Source organism: Alligator mississippiensis, chromosome 6, assembly GCF_030867095.1.
Source record: "Alligator mississippiensis isolate rAllMis1 chromosome 6, rAllMis1, whole genome shotgun sequence".
Taxonomy (NCBI): domain Eukaryota; kingdom Metazoa; phylum Chordata; order Crocodylia; family Alligatoridae; genus Alligator; species Alligator mississippiensis.
The window spans coordinates 48153722-48171540 of NC_081829.1; the positions used below are offsets into that span (position 1 = coordinate 48153722).

At 48.2% G+C, this 17819-nt stretch overlaps 1 protein-coding gene across 1 annotated transcript in view; it reads right to left on the reverse strand.

Moving 5' to 3' along the window:
* ANK3 (ankyrin 3) overlaps positions 1 to 9001 on the reverse strand; it is a 731099-nt gene extending 722098 nt beyond the window's left edge. Inside the window, exon 1 of the mRNA XM_059729849.1 lies at positions 8689 to 9001. Within this exon, the coding sequence (XP_059585832.1) occupies positions 8689 to 8736 (48 nt within the window). The 5' untranslated portion in view covers positions 8737 to 9001. The remainder of the gene's footprint in view (positions 1 to 8688) is intronic.
* Positions 9002 to 17819: the final 8818 nt, after the last annotated feature.

A 17819-nucleotide genomic window follows, 5' to 3' on the forward strand; every position in this document is an offset into this window, starting at 1 on the left:
TCAGGGGTCGGCAAGATGCAGCCCGCCAGGCCATTCTATCTGGCCCGTGTGGCCCCTAAAAAATTTAGAAAATTAATAGTTATCTACCCCTGGCTGCCTGTCATGCAGCCCTCAATGGTTTGCCAAAACTCAGTCAGCGGCCCTCCACCTGAAATAATTGCCCACTCCGGTATACTCGCTTCCTGTGACCAAAAAAATGTTATAAACCAGAGCCAGAAAAAAAATCTGTAACACACATACAAATACAAATCTTGCTGCAAGTATCAGATAGTATATGGAAACCGTGAATAATGTCTCCCTTTAAGAGACACTGATCTAAAGAGTCAGGGAGGCAGTGTATTCTCAAGAAGTATATGGAAGGAAAATTGTTTCTGCATTTGTTAGAAACTACTAAACATAAAAGGAGATTATAGGAAGGATGGTACCTTGATCTCTGTAAGAGATTAATAAGAATTTAAATTTTAAATGGATTCATAGAAGAAATTGCAAGTATTTAGCTAGAGTAGCTAGCTGAATTACTTGTGGCAGGTATCAGAGTGGAAATGCAACTATCTAGCCCACAATGAGGCCACGTGATTTTGTTATGGAAATTGATACACGAGATGGACAGCATGTTAGCATCACTGCAGTAGGAAACAAACACTATGTATACCTTAGGGCAGCAGTTGGCAACCTTCTCAAGAGACAGGCCAAAACCACCCAGCTCAGATCCAGAGTCAGCTGGTGGTTGCCATGGCACAGGTGAACCCTTCTGACCACCTTTAATGCCAACAAATCTCCCAGCTCCGTGCACCAGGTCTGAATTAGCTGCATCTTTAAATGTTTCATTTGTTACTTAACAAGTTAAATTTGTGAAAGAGAGAGACTGGCAGCTCAAACTCTTCCTGTACATACTGTATATCACATAGGACTAGTAACATTTTCTTAGGTGATACTTTCTCTCCCTTTTTATTTCACATAACAATGTCTCTCCATTTGCAATCATAACTCAGTCCTGCAACAACTACTATATTTGCATAAATGCAAAATAATAGTAAAAAATATCCAAAGTACTGTACAGTATTCATATTTTTATGCAATGTAATATATGCAAGCAGGAAGTACCATCAAGCATTCAACTAGACCACTCATTCTCAACCAGGGTGTTGTGACATCCCGTGGTGCTGTACATTTTTTTTCAGGGTGCCATCAGATGCCACATAAATACATACACAACTCAAGATCTCTAAAAGCCAGAGATCTCTAACACTATATCCATAGCATTAAAAACATTCTGACTTGTTGCAATCTTTCTTTGCAACCTAAGAATTGTTCTATTATTTTTCCATAGTCTGAAAATGAATGAAAACTAAGAGGTGGCATTTTCTGAGGGGTACCTTGAGTCTAAAAAGTTTGAAAACCACTGGACTAGACAGAGTCTGGGGGACAATTTGGGACCTTCTGGAATATAGCACTGCTACATGAAAGGAGAGAGAGAGAGATTTTTTTAATATTATCAAATTGTAGCAGCCCCAAAATAGGAATTTTTAGTACCATTTTCCAATTTTTCTAATTTAAAAAGAGGGAAACCACAAAACTGAATGCCTGACTTCAATTAGGTCCAATTCAAGATTTTAAAATTTCATTTAAAGTTAATTTTCAAAACAAAATTTTCAAAATTATTTTTTTAAATTTTTAGGTATTTACTAGTAGGCATTATGACAAGCATAAAAATTGCATAATTATTTTCCATCATTTCAGGTTCTGTGTCCCCAGTCCCATAGCACTCTATAACTGTTCTGGAAGCAGTGATTTAGAAAACTAAACATTACAACCACAAGCCTAAAAAGGTGTCATTAGGCCAAATCCAGTCATTCAAGCAAACTCATATTAAGAGCAAAATGAATTCTGCTTCATCAATAATTACAGGACTGAGTTTTTCTCAGAATCAAAAGATGCCTCTTTTTGCCACAAATACAACCCAAAAACTGGAAGCACCAACTGCAAACAGTTTTGTATGAAATATGCTGTATATCACAAATTACCACAGTTCACATGAAATATAACAGTAATCTAGGCCTCTGATGGATAGTCACAAGCATGATATGATGCTTTACTAGTGGGTTACAAGAGTCAGCCAAGCAAGGTTCATTGACTAGATATGATATCTTTTATTAGACCAACTGAGTAGCCGGAAAAAAGTTCTTAATAAGCTTTCAGGCCCAGTCACCCTTCTTCAGGCATAGGGACTCTGAGACCAGCAGAGACTCCCTATGCCTGAAGAAGAGTGACTGCATCCAAAAGCTTGCTGAGAATGTTCTTCCAACTACTCAGTTGGTCTAATAAAAGATATCACATCTACTCAAAGAACCTTGCCTACCTATGTCCTTAGACCAACATGGCTACAACCAAAAAAACAGCAAGAGTCAACCAATGATTTTTCAGCTCTGTCCCCAGGGCTGAGAATACCACAGAACAGGATGCAAAAACAACTTCACAGCAATGAGCTGAAGTGGAAAAGAAAACATTTAGAACAGTCCTAACAGAATCTGGGGGAGGAGATGGGAGGAAAAAGGCTAAATTAGTCAAAGGACAGAAAACAACAAGAGAAGACGTCTGTGGTAGAACACTCTATGGAGCATTTTTCTACAACCAAGTCATGCATTCCCATCTATAGAATATATGAGCAGATATTTGTAACTGTAAAACTTCCATTTTCCCAGGGTTCTGATAATTATAGAAATGTAACTTTATTGTTTTACTTCATATCAATAAAACTATTGATAGAATTGTAGCTCTTTGGTTCATATTTGCCTGTATATTCAACATATCAACAATACAAATAATATAATTACTTGTTTAAAACATCAAAGGATTTAAGTTAATTTCTAACTGTTTCTAAAATTAGTGGTAGAACCTCCTACATGCGTCAGACAATCTACAAACCACCTATGTGCTACCAAGTGTCCAGGTATCAGTACCTAAGATAGAATGCACTACAGGTTCTGACTTAAAAACATAATTCATTCCCTTGTGAACACTGACCTTCTAACAGTACTTGGAAATGATGTTTCTGAATACTCAAAACACCACCATCAAATGTATCACACAAGAAACAAAAGTACTGTATTCCTACAGTTATTTCTGCGAGATGCACTTTTTTCCAAAAAGAGATCCTGTTAAAGCAACTGTTTTATAACTAAATAGGGAACAACCAAATTTACCCTAACTGTGACTGTTAAAAACTCAAATATACACCACACAGCAATACAAGGTTACTTATATTTATTAGCAGGCTATGAAATCTTTCACATGCTGTGAAAGAATCTCGTTAATGGAGGGTCATCTTCAATTCATCCCACCCACCACTGTGGCAGGGAGAGTAGCAGTGGGGGCAAGGGGCCAGACCCCTGCCCTTTGATCCCCATGCCTGTCTCCCCCCTGACTCTCCCACCACCTGTCTCCCTCCTGTCATGTGATCCCCATTTTTCAGCCCAACTGTGCCTGTGCCTATTCCCCTGCTGCCTGTCTCCCCCCCCTCCCTCCAGTGCTCCCTCCTCACCCCTTACTCCCTCCACCACTTACATCCTACAACAGCTCCTGGGCAGTTAGCGACCCCCGCCCCAGCCCAGCCAGGTAGAAGGGGTGGCAGCAACCAGGTCAGGGCCAGAGGTGAAGGTAAGCAGCAGGGCGGGGCAGAGGCTGGAGGAGGACAGGCAGTATAGTCTCCCCTACACTGTGTATCTCTCACCACCAATGTTTCCTGCACACTTCCCCTGCCACGAGCAGGGGCCCCTCTCCCATTGCTCAAGCTACCTCAACCCGAAGCATATGGCAGCTCTGCTGCAGCTTCAGCTGAGTTACCACTTGCCCCAGGCCAGCACCTAATAATAGGGAATGATTTTTTCACATGTGCTGATTAAGGAAGAAACCTTTGTCTTGGATTTGAGTAAATAGATTTTTGACCTAGGAAAATACTGTAAAACAGTTCCAAGGAGATACACTTACCAGTAACATACAAGAAACATATTTATTGTTAAGTAAATAACTTCAGGACTCAAGCAAACAGCTATCACTATTATCATAACAATTTATATATGAGCAAGAAAGGATGTAAATAAATTGATCTACACATGAATAACCTGATCCAAGAAATTCTTCTTGCGTAGATAACAACCATGTGGCATGTATAGGGTACAACGCTGCTTTGAAATCAAGATGACCCAAGTAGTGCACTTGACAAAACTAACTCTATACAGAGTGGATTCAAGAGACGGTGAACCAGGAAACTCTAAAAACACCGACCATCACTCAAAATTTACCACTTTTCTAGTATTAGCCAATGTGAATATGCAAAATGTTTGAACCTGGAGATCTCTCTTGGAAGAAGGCAGATTAGCAGTGAAAGGCACACAGAAATGGAAAGACACATATCAATTATAGTGGTGGCCAAATTAATTATAAATTACAAAGACATTAGAATGACATACAGCAGGCAGCATTGCCTGTGGGTCTTAGACTGGCCATACAGCATGTGCCAGACCCAACCCTGCACACTGCATGTGGCATGTGAAGCCGGTGTGTTGTGCACTACATGCAGTGCACAGGGCTAGAGCCTGCGCACAGACTAAGCACAGTGCCCAGAGCCGGTCTAGAGCCTATAATGCACAGGGTGCCCACTCTGGACTGACCCTGTTCACTAGATTTTATGGGCAGGACTAGTCTGTGCCCCCATCTAGCCCACAGACCAACCCCACAGACACCCCTGCTTTAAAAGAACTCAGACATGTGGAATCAGAGGCAGATGCCAGAGACTAGGCATAGGTTTGCCTCAGAATCAGGTGGCTGCATGCAGTTCCTTTGAAGCCTAAAATGTTCAGCTGTGCCCTAAAACTATACGGTTTTGTCAAAAATAGCTTGATTCTTAATCATTTTGCACTTTTTGAAGCTGCCTATATCAGGATTACCTGAGAAGTTCAGCAATTTCTATATATCATGCATTAAAAAATCCAAGCAGTATACTATTTTCAGGACTGGTCATGCATATAGAACAGGGGTGCTCAGCTCAAGGGTCAGATCCAACTCGCAGCACTATGACACCTGGTCCATGGGAAGCCTTGCAGGCTGTGGCCCAGTACACTAGATCAGGACACAGATGAGTGTGGGGCCTGATACGTCGTGTTGGATGGTGTGGTATAGGACCCTAGAGCCCAACCCCTGCTTGCAGAACCAGATGGAGGCAGAGCAGGGCTCCAGGATTCAATCTTGGTGTACAGGACTGGGTGGAAGTGGTGCAGGGCCCGATCCTGGTGCACATGGGGCCTGATCTGAGCATGCTAGCTCCAGTCCAGTTCATAGACTGGATACCACTCATCTGGCCCACAGCTAATCATAATATAAATCACGGGTCAGCAACCCTCACAACACACATGCCAGAGCATGGCATGCCGCAGCTGACCTAGGCTCTCAGCAGTTACCACTGACCAAGGAGCCCAGGCTATTTGCTGCAGATGGCTGGGAGGCTACAAGCCCTGCTGCAAGCAACCCCGGGCTCCATAGCAGGCAGCAGCTGCCCAGAGCCTGGGGCTGGCTATGCCAGGCAGCCAGGAGCAGCTGCACTGGGATGCAGAGCCCCAGCCCCACTCCACCATGGCAGGGGCTGCATGCATGTCTCAGGGCACATGATGGAGAAATGCAACCCTAGCTCCTCCCCCACCATCCTATGCAGCCACCACCAGCAACAAGCCAGGGCTCCACAGACCTTGGTTCAGCTGTTTGCAGCCTTCCTACCACCAGCTTTCCCAGCCCAGACTCTGTGATGGGGGGCAGAAGCTAGCTCAGAGCCTGGGGAGGCTATGGCAGGTGGCCAGGAGGCAGCAAACCACTGCACCAAGGTCTGCGGAGACACCTCCCAGCTTTTTGCTGGTAGTAGATACATGCATGCCTCAGGCTGCACTGCCCTGGCCCCTTCCCCACCATGAGGTATGCATGCAGCCTTCACCAGCCACAAAGTCAGGCTGGGGCTCCAGACCCCTGTGCAACTGTTCAAAGTTTGCCCACTGCCTGCTGCAAGCAGCCCAGGCTCTGTGGTCCATGGCAGCTGCACCTGCACCTTGGGGCACATAGCAAGGAAGGGGCTGGGGATGCGCAACCCTAGCCCTTCCTCCACAGCCTGCCCAGAAGCACTTGTGCACCCACCACGAGCAATGAGTGTTGGGCCCCTCACGACTCCCCTGCCATCTGCCCCTGGCATACCAAGTCAAGGCATGAGCTGAAGTTAGGGTGTTTTTGGCACTGTGGCAAAAAACATTGCTAATCCCAGATATAGATCACTGTCTTGAATCAGCTTCATGCAATGGGGCTTCTTATTCAGCAACACAGATGTCTAGTATCAAGTGTGTGAACAACTGTCCTGATGAAAAGTCAGGCACATCGATAAGTATCTTACTGAAATGGAGCTTTGAGAATCTAACTGTAGGTTCAAGGCTTTTGCTTTAACTCTTTGACCATCACAAGCTGAAAACTATTTCACGTTTTATTTAAAAATATGTAACTATTTAAGAATAGAGGGAAAATTCAGAAATATAAAGGGAGTATAATGTATCCTAAGATGAAACTACTAATGAAAAACAAGAGGTTAAAAAGTTGCAATTATTACCAAAGCGCTATTAAAAAAACAGAGACAATTTATTAATTAAGATTGTCTCTTTGCAATATGAATAAAGAAAGAGAGGATAAAGTTTATTCACCCTTGATTAATTATAACTTTAATCTCAGTTTCGGTTTTAGTGCAGAGAGGCTTCTAAAATTCTGGGCATGTAGCCCAAAACTCAAATTTATCATATCTTCTCAATTCCTTTTTTTTTAAGTTTTTTTTAGTGGAAAACTTTTGTTCAGATGGTCAAAGAGCACTGAATGTTAAAATATCCAATGTTTAGGTGTTAAAGTCTCTCTCCTACCCTAAGGAAATGAAGCCTAGCAGGTAAAACAACTGATAACTGTAACACTTTAGGGAAACTTCAGACAGACTCAATTTCAGTATGACAGACAGGATTTGTTAGAGAAACAGTGAAAGCTTAACTTTTTTCTAGAAAACTGTCAGCTGCATGCAAACTTACAATAAAACTGTAGTATTTGTGTAAGAAAAGAGGATGTAGGCAGTAATGGGAAGAAAAGGGTTCCAAATAGGATGTAAAACCATCATTGTAACAACTCTCATTTAAGTTGCATTTGCAACATTATTTGTCTTCCAGAAGGGCAAATGCACCAGCAAGAGCCAGAGTAATACTGCCTGTGTTTTAGCAATCAGATAATCAATACCCACATCTTACAGGGCATGGTGGCAACAATCAACACATTGTCTACACTTTAGCTCCCACCTTTCCTACTTGGGGTGAAGCTGAATAGCGCTAGTAAAAATGGAGAATAACTAGTGTAAAAAAGAGAGGAGATAGCAATCCTTATATACAATGGATATGTCTCAGTTGCTTATTTGTCAAGTACAAGCAGCAAAAGATAACAAAATGTTTGACAGCACAAGATTGATAAGACAACAGTTCAGTGAAATCTTCTTACGTTTAAGACTAAAAAAGTTTATTAATATGCTGCTGCGGTAATGCTTATTTCAACAGGCTTTCTGACTACTTTTATACCATTATAAAAATGGGCATAAATATAACTATGTTTTCAAATTATCCTTCTCTCACACATAATTTGCATCTATTCACATTGAAGAAAACATTTGAAATGATGCAGTGGGACACTCTAGACTCATCTAATGAGGGGTGCACAAGTATACAACAGGCAGGTTTTACCAAAATGAGGGAAGAAAGAAGGCTTGAAAAAAACTAATCAGGTCTTGGAAGCTAGGTGAAGAGGTGAGGAAGGGCTCCTGGAGTCGACTTGTATTTATATAAACAACATGGCTTGTGGGTGTTCAAAACAAGGAATTTATTGTAGTTAACATAAATACCAGTTTTTCATCAAATCATCCCATGCCAAGTACCATGTGTTTTTTCTAGATGCATTACAGAATAAAATTACACACACACACACACTTTACTTGAAATGTGAAGACATCCAATGCATGTTATATGCATGTTGCGTGATACACAAAATGTGTGGACATGCATCTGCATGCATACGTGTGTGCACATGTATGCGTGTGGGTGTGTACACTTGTGCGCACACCTCTGTGTGTATTGTATGTACAAAGCGCATCCCACCCATGTCTTCACACCTCAAGCAAGGCACGAGGGAGGGGGTACTTCTAACAAGCCAACTCCGCCCCGGAGCCGCTGGCAGCTGCCGCCCACCCCCAGGCTCTCCTTCAGAGTCGCTCCGGCCGGGGCCGCAGCCAGCCCGCCCCTAGCGCTAGGGAAGGGGCAGAGGCAGGGGCCTGGCGGCAGCTGAGCCGTGAGGAGCGGAGCGGAGCGGAGCGCAGGCAGCCGCGGCGAAGCGGTGCTGCCGGACAGCGCGGGATGAGCGGGGCCACCCCGGGGCCAGTAGGGCACCGCCATCGTACGCGAAGAAGCCCGCGCTCCGCGCAAGCGAAATGCCCGTCCCCAGGCGCCCTGGGCCCGCCCAGGTGCCTCGGCTGCCCCGGCTACCTGCGCGGCCAGGTGCGGCTGCCCCAACCTTGACCCCGGCCCCGGGAGTCGCGGCACGGGGCAGGGCGGGGCGGCCGAGACCCGCGGGCCGGGCGCTCACCTGGTCGGCGCCTCGGCTGTAGTCTGCTGCAAGCGCGCGGGAGGCCATGGCGCGGCCTCCGCCTCCTGTCCTGCTCGCGGCGCTGGGGCAGGTGGAGCGGCCGCCCCGCCCCCGCGGCAGGTTTCCTGGCTCGGGCCGCCCCGCCCAGTCCCGTCCAGTAGAAGCAGGGCGGGGAACTGGGCTTGCTCCCCCTACTCTGCGGCGGGTCCTGGGGGACTATGCCACCTCTCCGCACGTGGCCGTTACCCGAGCAAGGCCCCAGTTCACCTGCGGCGGCGCTTTCCTGCACGAAGCCGCTCCGAGCCCGCCACAACTCAGCTGTCCTGCACGGGCTCCGGCTGCTGTCGCTACCCAGCGAGGGGCTTCCTTGACGCCGCCCGTCTGGCGGCCCCGGCTGCCCAGTCTCTCCCTCCCTGCTCTGGGTAAAGCGAAAAGCTTCGCTTCGCTCCCGCTGTCCTTCCCACGAGCCAAGAGCAGGTGACTGCCGGGCAAACCCACCCACTCCCTCCTTGCCGCCCGGCTGCTTTCGCACCCCACGTGAAAGGAGGCCGAAGTTCTTCTCCACTCGGTGTCTGCTGTGTCAGGTCCCGAGCACCTGGGAGCCAAGCTGAGGTCTGTCTGCGTTCAAGCCGTATCAGTGTCCTAGAGGGACCGCGTGAGATCTTAATGGGCGCCCTCAGAAAGGGACGGGAGAAGTTGTCTATCATAAGGGCAACCTGAAACTTTGTAGGGATTTATGTGAAGTTACTCACAGCTCTGGGAAGGAGGGGCTGATTTTCCTATAAAAGCACATTCAACCTGGCGGTTTGTGTAAAAGAATGAGGAAACGCTGACTGTCCTCAACCTCTATGGAGTAGCTGATATTTGTTTCTTGGCTATGTCCAAGTCACAGACTATAATTTGTTCGCATCCAAGTTGCAGAACAAGTAAAGAATAACCTAACAAATGGAAGGCAGTTTAAAGTGTCAGCTTAATTCGTTAGTTTCCCGTGTTCTTAAATGCTGTATAAAAGATGTAAAAACTTAACCTAAACAGCAATGGATTGTAGTAACCAAAACCCTCTACGTCCCAAATACAGCAAGGCACTGTAAAAATAAATAAATAAATATACAGCTGGATATGACTGGCCTGGACAGATCTTTGTGGCATTTCATTTTTGTACTTCTCTCCAAGGTTTTGTTTCCATTCATTTCTCTGTTGCATCCAATCTGAACTCCTTTAGAAGAATTAGCAGTGATATCAAGTTTAAACAAACAATTTAGTACTAATATACCTGAGACTTGTATTCCAAACAATCCGGTGTAGTAATTTTCCATCACTACTGGACACCATCCCAGGTGTGGGACTTAGTGGTGCTACTCAAATGGATCAAGTTAAAGTCAACCTTAAGTATTTGCAGAATCAGGTTTTATTTTTTGGCTCCTCTGTCTTGTCTACATGTACTTAACAGGCAGAATTCACTTTCATTTTCCATGCCTAAATAGCACCTAGGCAGCTGTGTGACTGCAGCAATCAGTGCTTACTTTGAAATAGAAGTGAAGAATTTCTAGGCACCCCTCCTCTTCCTAAAGGGATTGAATCTGCATTTCCTATTTCCCCGCCCACTGCTTGCAACCCCCACCCCCTCGCTTCTGCCCTCACCACAGCCACCTGTGGGTGGTCCTCGCTCACCGCCACTGTGCCACCCCCGCTGCTGCCTGCAGGTGGTTACTGTGCCCCCAGTCTCCGGAGGCACACATCATTCATGTAAAAGTGCATGGAGGGGGTACTCTGCACACACAGGCAGAGGGAGGAAAAAATTGGGGGGGGGGGCTGAGTGTACATGTGCCCTGTCCCCCGGTGGGAAAGTCTGCAGGGGAAGGGGCAGGGGGAGGGGAGAGGACCATGGAGGGGAGGGAGTGAGGTTGAGGTTGAGGTTGGGACTGGGGCTGGGACTGATCAGGGATTGGGAGGGAGCCAAGCCGGGTCCAAGATCAAGACTGGGGCCAGGGCCCGCTGTGTCCGTGTGGCTGCCCTTTCCCCCATGCCTGGGGTCGTTGCCTGCCGCACCCCCCCCACTAAGTAATCCACTGCCCCCCAGCCCCATGCCAGCCCCAGCCATGGCCCCTGCACCACCCGGGGCGGGGGCTGAAGCAAGCCAGCCTTGGCTGTACCACTGGGTCAGAGGGGATGGAGCCCCGGGGACACCTGCCCCGCCCTGAGTCATTGTTCATAATAATGATTATAGCAGCACTAATGCTGCTGCTGCCAGGACAGGTGCTGCCCAGCTGGGGCAGGGCGGGGCATGGGGAGGGGGTGGCGGCTTCTGCTGCTGCATGCCTCCTGAGAGCACATGGGAGACGTGCCCTCAGATCTGCATGGGGCAGGGCTTTTCTCAGCAGAGAGAGCCGGGGGGCTAAACTTCCACTGCCTATGTCTGCACATGGCCTGCATGGGGTGCCAAAATGCCTGGCTACAGCTCTTAGCCGAGTCTCCAGATTCTTGATCAAAAGCCCTAACTACTAGTGTCTTGGTATGAAACACCTGCTAATTATGCATGTACCTGGGTTTCATCTCTTGCTGCCCAGCTGGCTAGCAAGAGGACAACTGTACTGCCTGTGCTCTGAGAGTCAGTGGTTTCTTGCCTAGAACTGAACTGCAAACTGTGCATAAGTGCCAAAAACTGTTCTATAGCTGTAGACCTGGTGAGGAAGGCTTTACACTAGGTTCACTGGGAGATGGAGATCAAAGTCCTGAGGTAAGTGGGGATGTGTGTGACCTGGAGGAAGCACAAGCAGGAGCAGTCAGCAGGGGAGGCCTTCTCATTCTTCTTGAGAAAGTAGGTCAGTTGGCTGGTTACTAGGGCTGTGCAAAACTTCGGTCCCTGATTCGATTTGGCAGAGATTCACCCCAATTGCATGGCCGAATCTCCAAATCCGAATCAAATCGGAGGACCCTTTAATCTCTCCAAATCGAATTGGAACCCTCTAAATCAATTCGGAAAGATTCAGCGATTCGGACATAGACACAGCTGTAAATGTTTTTTCTACATACCTCAAGGTACCAGGTGGCTCATGAATGCTGTGATGCTGGGGCAGATGGAGCATCCCACAGAAGCACAGGGGGCTCCCCAGCACACTTGGCAGCAGATCTGGAAGTGGACCAGAAGCACTTCCGTTCTACTTCCAGGTCTGCTGGGCAGTGCACTGGGGGGCCCCCTGTACCTCCCCAGCTCGGCGATGGGGCCTCCTGGGCCTGGGGGGGCACCTGGGGTCCCCCCGCAGCTGATTGTCAATCTGGGGGGTGCAGGAGGGCCCCCCAGCGCACTTCTTGGCAGACACAGAAATGGACCAGAAGTACTTTCAGTCCACTTCTGGGTTTGGTGCGGAGCACACCGGGGGGGGAGGGGGGGCCACACTCCTGTTGGACGTTCTATGTGCCCCAGCATTGCAGCATTCACAAGCCATGCTGGTACCTCGAGGTATGCAGAAAAACCTTTTAAAGCTGTGTCTACGTCCGAATCGCTGATTGTCTGAATCAAATCTTCAGATATGGATTTGGCCAAATCGAATGGGGGACATTGATCCAAATAATGAATTGAATCACTGTCTCCCATTCAGGTCCAATCTGAATCCGAATTGAATAGGGCCCATTTTGGATACCCCTACTGGTTACCTCATGTGTATGTACACAAATACACAGACCCTGGGAAACAAGCAGGAAAAATTGGAAGTCTTCACACAGTCCAAGAACTATAATGTGATTGAAATAACAGATACTGGGTGGGATAGCTCGCATGACTGGAGCACTGTCATGGATAGGTACAAACTGTTCGGGAAGGGAAAAAGAGGAGGAGGAGTTGCACTTCATGTAAAAGAGCTGCGTTATTGCTCAGAGCTGCAGTATGAAACTGAAGATAAGCCTGTGTTAAGATCAGAGAGGAGAGCAACAAGGGTGATGTCCCGGTGAGTGTCTACTACAGACCACCAGACCAGAAGGATGAGATGGATGAGGCTTTCTTTAAACAGCTAGTAGGAGTTTCCTGATCACAAGTCATGTTTCTCATGGCGGACTTATATCACCCTGGCATATGCTGGAAGGGCAATACAGCAGTGTACTGGCAATCCAGGAAGTTTTTGGAGAGTAAAAAATCTTACTGAGGGCACAGGAATGAATCATCTTGATGCACAAAGAAACTAGCAAATATGGCAAAAGACCAGCTTGGCTTAGCAGGGAAATCTTCAGTGAGCTAAAACACAAAAAGGAAGCTTATAAGAAGTGGAAACTTGGACGAATGACTAGGGAGAAGTGTGACAGGGTGGCTGAAGCACCCTGCCACAGGAATGCTAGGAGTAACAGAAAGAAAAGAAACTTACCAGGAGATGCCAAGGAAACCGCAGCAAGCTGAAGCAGGAAGGACGCCACACCCCAATTAATTAAGGGAACCAGCTGGGGCCATGGCAGTTCAAAGGCTGCTGCGGCAAGCCCAGCTGCCAGGGTTCGAGCCTGAGACAGGGAGAATGATGTTTTCCTATTTAACAATTTCTTTGCCTCCATTTTCCTGAGCAGGGACTGAGTCACCCCCCCCCCCCCCCCGGGACCTCTGTAGGCTTCAGGGTAGGCGCACCCAGACCTAGGGTCAGTGAGGATCTAGTCAGGGAACTTCTGGAGGGACTGGACATATTTAAATCAGCTGGTCCTGACAATCTTCACCCCAGAGTGTTGAGGGAATTAGTAGAGGACATTGCGGGACCCCTGGCACAGCTTTACGAGCACTCATGGTGCTCTGGTGTGGTGCCAGAGGACTGGAAAAGGGCCAATGTGGTTCCTATTTTCAAAAAAAGGGAGGAAGGAAGACCCAGGAAACTATAGGCCAGTTAGTCTTACCTCGATCCTGGGTAAGCTTTTTGAGAGAATTATCATAGTGCATGTCCATGAGGGGCCAACAGGGGAGATTATGCTTAGGGGCAACCAACACAGGTTCATTAGAGGCAGGTCCTGTCAGACCAACTTGGTGGCCTTCTATGACCAGGTCACAAAATCCTTAGACACAGGGGTAGCAGTGGACGTAGTCTTTCTGGACTTTAGGAAGGCCTTCGACACTGTCTCTCACCCCATTCTCATTAAAAAACTAGGGGACTGTGGCGTTGACACCTACACAGTCAGATGGGTCACTAACTGGCTGGAGGACTGCACCCAGAGAGTGGTTGTGGATGGGTCATTTTTGACCTGCAGGGATGTGGGCAGTGGGGTTCCGCAGGCCTCGGTCCTCGGGCCTGCACTGTTCAACGTCTTCATCAGTGACTTGGACGAGGGGGTAAAAAGCACTCTGTTCAAATTCGCAGATGACACTAATATGTGGGGGGAAGCGGGCACACTAGAAGGGAGAAATAGGCTGCAATTGGACCTAGACAGGTTACAGGGGTGGGTGGATGAGAACAGGATGGGTTTCAACACTGACAAGTGCAAGGTACTGCACCTGAGGAGGAAGAACCAGCAGCATACCTACAGGCTGGGGAAATCCCTTCTTGTCAGAGCAGAGGCAGAACAGGATCTTGGAGTCATTATTGATGCCAAAATGAACATGGGCCAACAGCATGGGGACGCGGTCAGAAAGGCCAGCCGCACCTTGTCATGCATCCACAGATGCATCTCAAGCAGGTCCAAGGAGGTGATCCTCCCCCTCTATGTGACACCGGTCAGGCCACAGTTGGAGTACTGCATCCAGTTCTGGGCGCCGCACTTCAGGAGGGATGTGGACAACATGGAGAGGGTCCAGAGGAGGGCCACCGGCATTATCAGGGGGCAGCAGGGCAGTCCCTACAAGGAGAGGCTAAGGGACCTGAACCTGTTCAGGATCCACAAGAAAAGGCTGAGGGGGGATCTAGTAGCCATTTACAAACTAGTCAGAGGGAACCAGCAGGCATTGGGGGAGTCCCTGTTCCCCCAAGCACTCCCAGGAGTGACAAGAAGTAATGGTCACAAGCTGGCAGAGGGTAGATTTAGACTAGATATCAGGAGGTGCTACTTCACAGTCAGGGTGGCTAGGATCTGGAACCAACTTCCAAGAGAAGTGGTGCTGGCTCCTACCCTGGGTGTCTTTAAGAGAAGGCTAGATAAACACCTTGCTGGGGTTATTTGAGCCCAGTACTCTTTCCTGCCATGACAGAGGGTTGGACTTGATCTGCTCAGGTCCCTTCCGACCCTACAAACTATGAAACTATGTGGCAAAAGAAGAAGAAAATATCCGTGCCTAAAAGTTTAAAGAAAAACAGCTGAGTCAGGAAAGCAGCGAATCAGACACTGCCACAGGGGACACAGCTAGCCAGGAAAAGAATTTAAAAGGACGCTGAGTGAGCATCCGGGGTCAGATCAGAGAAAGGGGGGAGCAAGGTGAAGGTAGGGAAGATGACAAGAGCTGACATGAGAAGGAACTGACCCCGTCCCCTGACTTACCTGGTGAGAGCCAGTGAAGAGATAGAGGAGACTGCTCTATCGGTGAGTCCAGTCCTGCAGGGTGGAGATAACTGCTTCAGGATCCTCCAGGAGAAAAGAGACATGGATGAGATTACTCCCTAAGGTAAGGACAGGATTAGAACTAAGTTGGCTGTCTTAGGACCCATGCAGGGACGAATGGGGCAAGCAGCCAACTTAGAGGAGGACCCCTTGACAAAGGAGCCCATAAGACTGAGATCGGGCCCTCAGTACAGTAGGCAAGCAACAACACGCCCAGAACATCTGGTGTGGTTAGGGCTGTGTATGGGGATAGTGGAGCCCTGCAAAAATAAGCCAACCTCCTGAGCCTATAATGAATCCTTTTGTCTCCCAAAAGCGTTTTGGCACCTCTCTCTCTAACATCAAGGCGTGGCAGATCATTTTTTCGAAAGACAGAACACTACTATTCCAACAGAGAGACAACTTGGTTCCAGGCAGCGTGCCACTGACCTCTTACAAGGAGTCAAAAGTATTGCTCAGGCATGCAGGAATGAAATCAGGAATGCCAAAGTGCAACTGGAGTTGCAGCTAGCAAGGGATGTGAAGTGTAACAAGAAAGGTTTCTACAAGTATGTCAGCAACAAGAGGCAGATCAGGGAAACTGTGGATCCTTTACAGAATGGGTGAGGCAACCTAGTGATGGAGAATGCAGAAAAGGCTGAAATACTCAATGCCTTTTTTACCTCAGTCTTCACAGGCAAGGTCAGCTCCCAGACTAGGAGCAGGCAATTATTTCAAGTAGAGGGCTGCTTAACAACATTTAGTGAGCAGTTGAGGGCTGCATGGGTAGCTCTGCCCCTCACAGTTTCCCTGCCCCCTGGTCACCATTTTGGAACCAAAAGTCCAATCCCTAATCCCTGACCTTTGCGACCAGAAGTGTTGCCCCACCCTTGACCCCCAGAAATATTCTGGGGGGGGGGGGGAGGGGGGTTGGTTGCCATTTTAGAAAAAACCAAATCATACGCGAAAAGTCAAACACCTACTAGAACATATTTTAATTTTATTACACAAAATATTTTGTCGTGATTTGTGTTTGTGTGTTGTATATAGAGGCAATTGCATAATAACTCAAAATAAATTATCAGTCTTTTATATATATTGTGGGGGGGGTAGTGGGGTGTGGGGGCATAGGGTATGTTGGGGGGGGTTTGTGGCATTTGTGGGGTGTGGATGTGTGCCTCTAGTATCTCCTGCAGTCAATGCACACAACACTGTGGTGTGTAGGTGGGTGGTGTTTGTGGGGTCTGAGGAAAGATGGAAGGGGTGTTGAGACCTCCCTCACATAAGCCCCCCATGGTACAGCAGCAGGCAGGGGTGCTGGTGCCTGGCATTGGCCAGTGCTGAACATCATAGCAAGGAGCACAGCCCCCACCAGGCAATCTCTATCACCAGTGCTCCCCAGCACTCATACAGAAGGCAAGGAAGCCTCAGGTGCTGGACCAGGCTGCCTTTCCCACCCCAGCCAGCCCCCATGCCTCGGGCTTCCCTCCTGTGCTTGAGGCTTTCTTCCTGTGCCACACAAGTGCCAGTCATACAGATGGCTCAGTGGGGGGCTGCACTTCTCACAGCGATGTGCAGCGCTGGCCAGAGCCAGGCACCAGCACCAAACATAAGCCCCCCCTCCCCCCGCCCCCAGCTGCTGCCCCTGCTGCCTCCCAGGGCTGTGCACCATAGGAGTGCAAGCGGGGGTTTCCACACCGCCTCCCACCCTCCCTCACACCCACACACTGCCCAGCCAAGCTCTGCACTGCCACTGCCTTCTGGGTGCGTGCTCTACACTGCAGCCAGCCCTAGCCCCAAGCTCCACTCTCCTGCCCAGTTGCAGCCCCCCCCCCGCTTCCCACCTGCTGCCCGAGGGAGCAGGATGTATGGGAAACCTGCAGCTCCACATGGCACTAGTGGGGCCAGGTCCTTCCACCCACCCCACTCACACCCTTGTGGGCAGAAGGGCTAGGTGGGGTACAATTTGTTGGTGGGTGCTGTGGGCCAGATGACAGTGCCTGGTGGGCCAAATATGGCCCCCATGCCCTATTTTACCCACCCCTGTCCCAGACTGTAGTGCCTGGCAGCACAGTTTGGGTAAAAGGTGAGCAGCCAATAGTGTTGAATGGACAGGTTAGGGACTATTTAGAAAGCATGGATGTGTAAAAGTCCCTGGCCAGAAACAATATACTGAGGGTGCTGGCAGATGTTTTTGCAGAGCTACTGGCCATTATCTTTGAAAACTTGTGGAGTTTGGGAGGTGGAGATTGATAGATGACTGGAAAAGCATGAATATAATGCCCATCTTTAAGAAAGGGAAGAAGAAGGAACCAGGGAACTACAGACTGGTCAGCTTCACTTCAGTCCCTGTTAAAATCATGGAACAGGTCCTCAAGGAACCCATTTTTAAGCACTTGGGGGAGAAGTTGTTGATTGGGACAGTCAGTATGGATTCACCAGGAGCAAATCATGCCAACCTGTTTGCCTTCTATGAGATGACTGGCTCTGTTGATGTGGGAAGAGCAGTGGATATGGTATACTTTGACTTTAGCAACATTCTCACTAGCAAGCTAAGGAAGTATGGATTGGATGAATGGGCTATAAGTGGATAGAAAACTGACTGGATCATTAGACTCAAAGGTTAGTCATCAATTACTCAATGTCTAGCTGGCAGT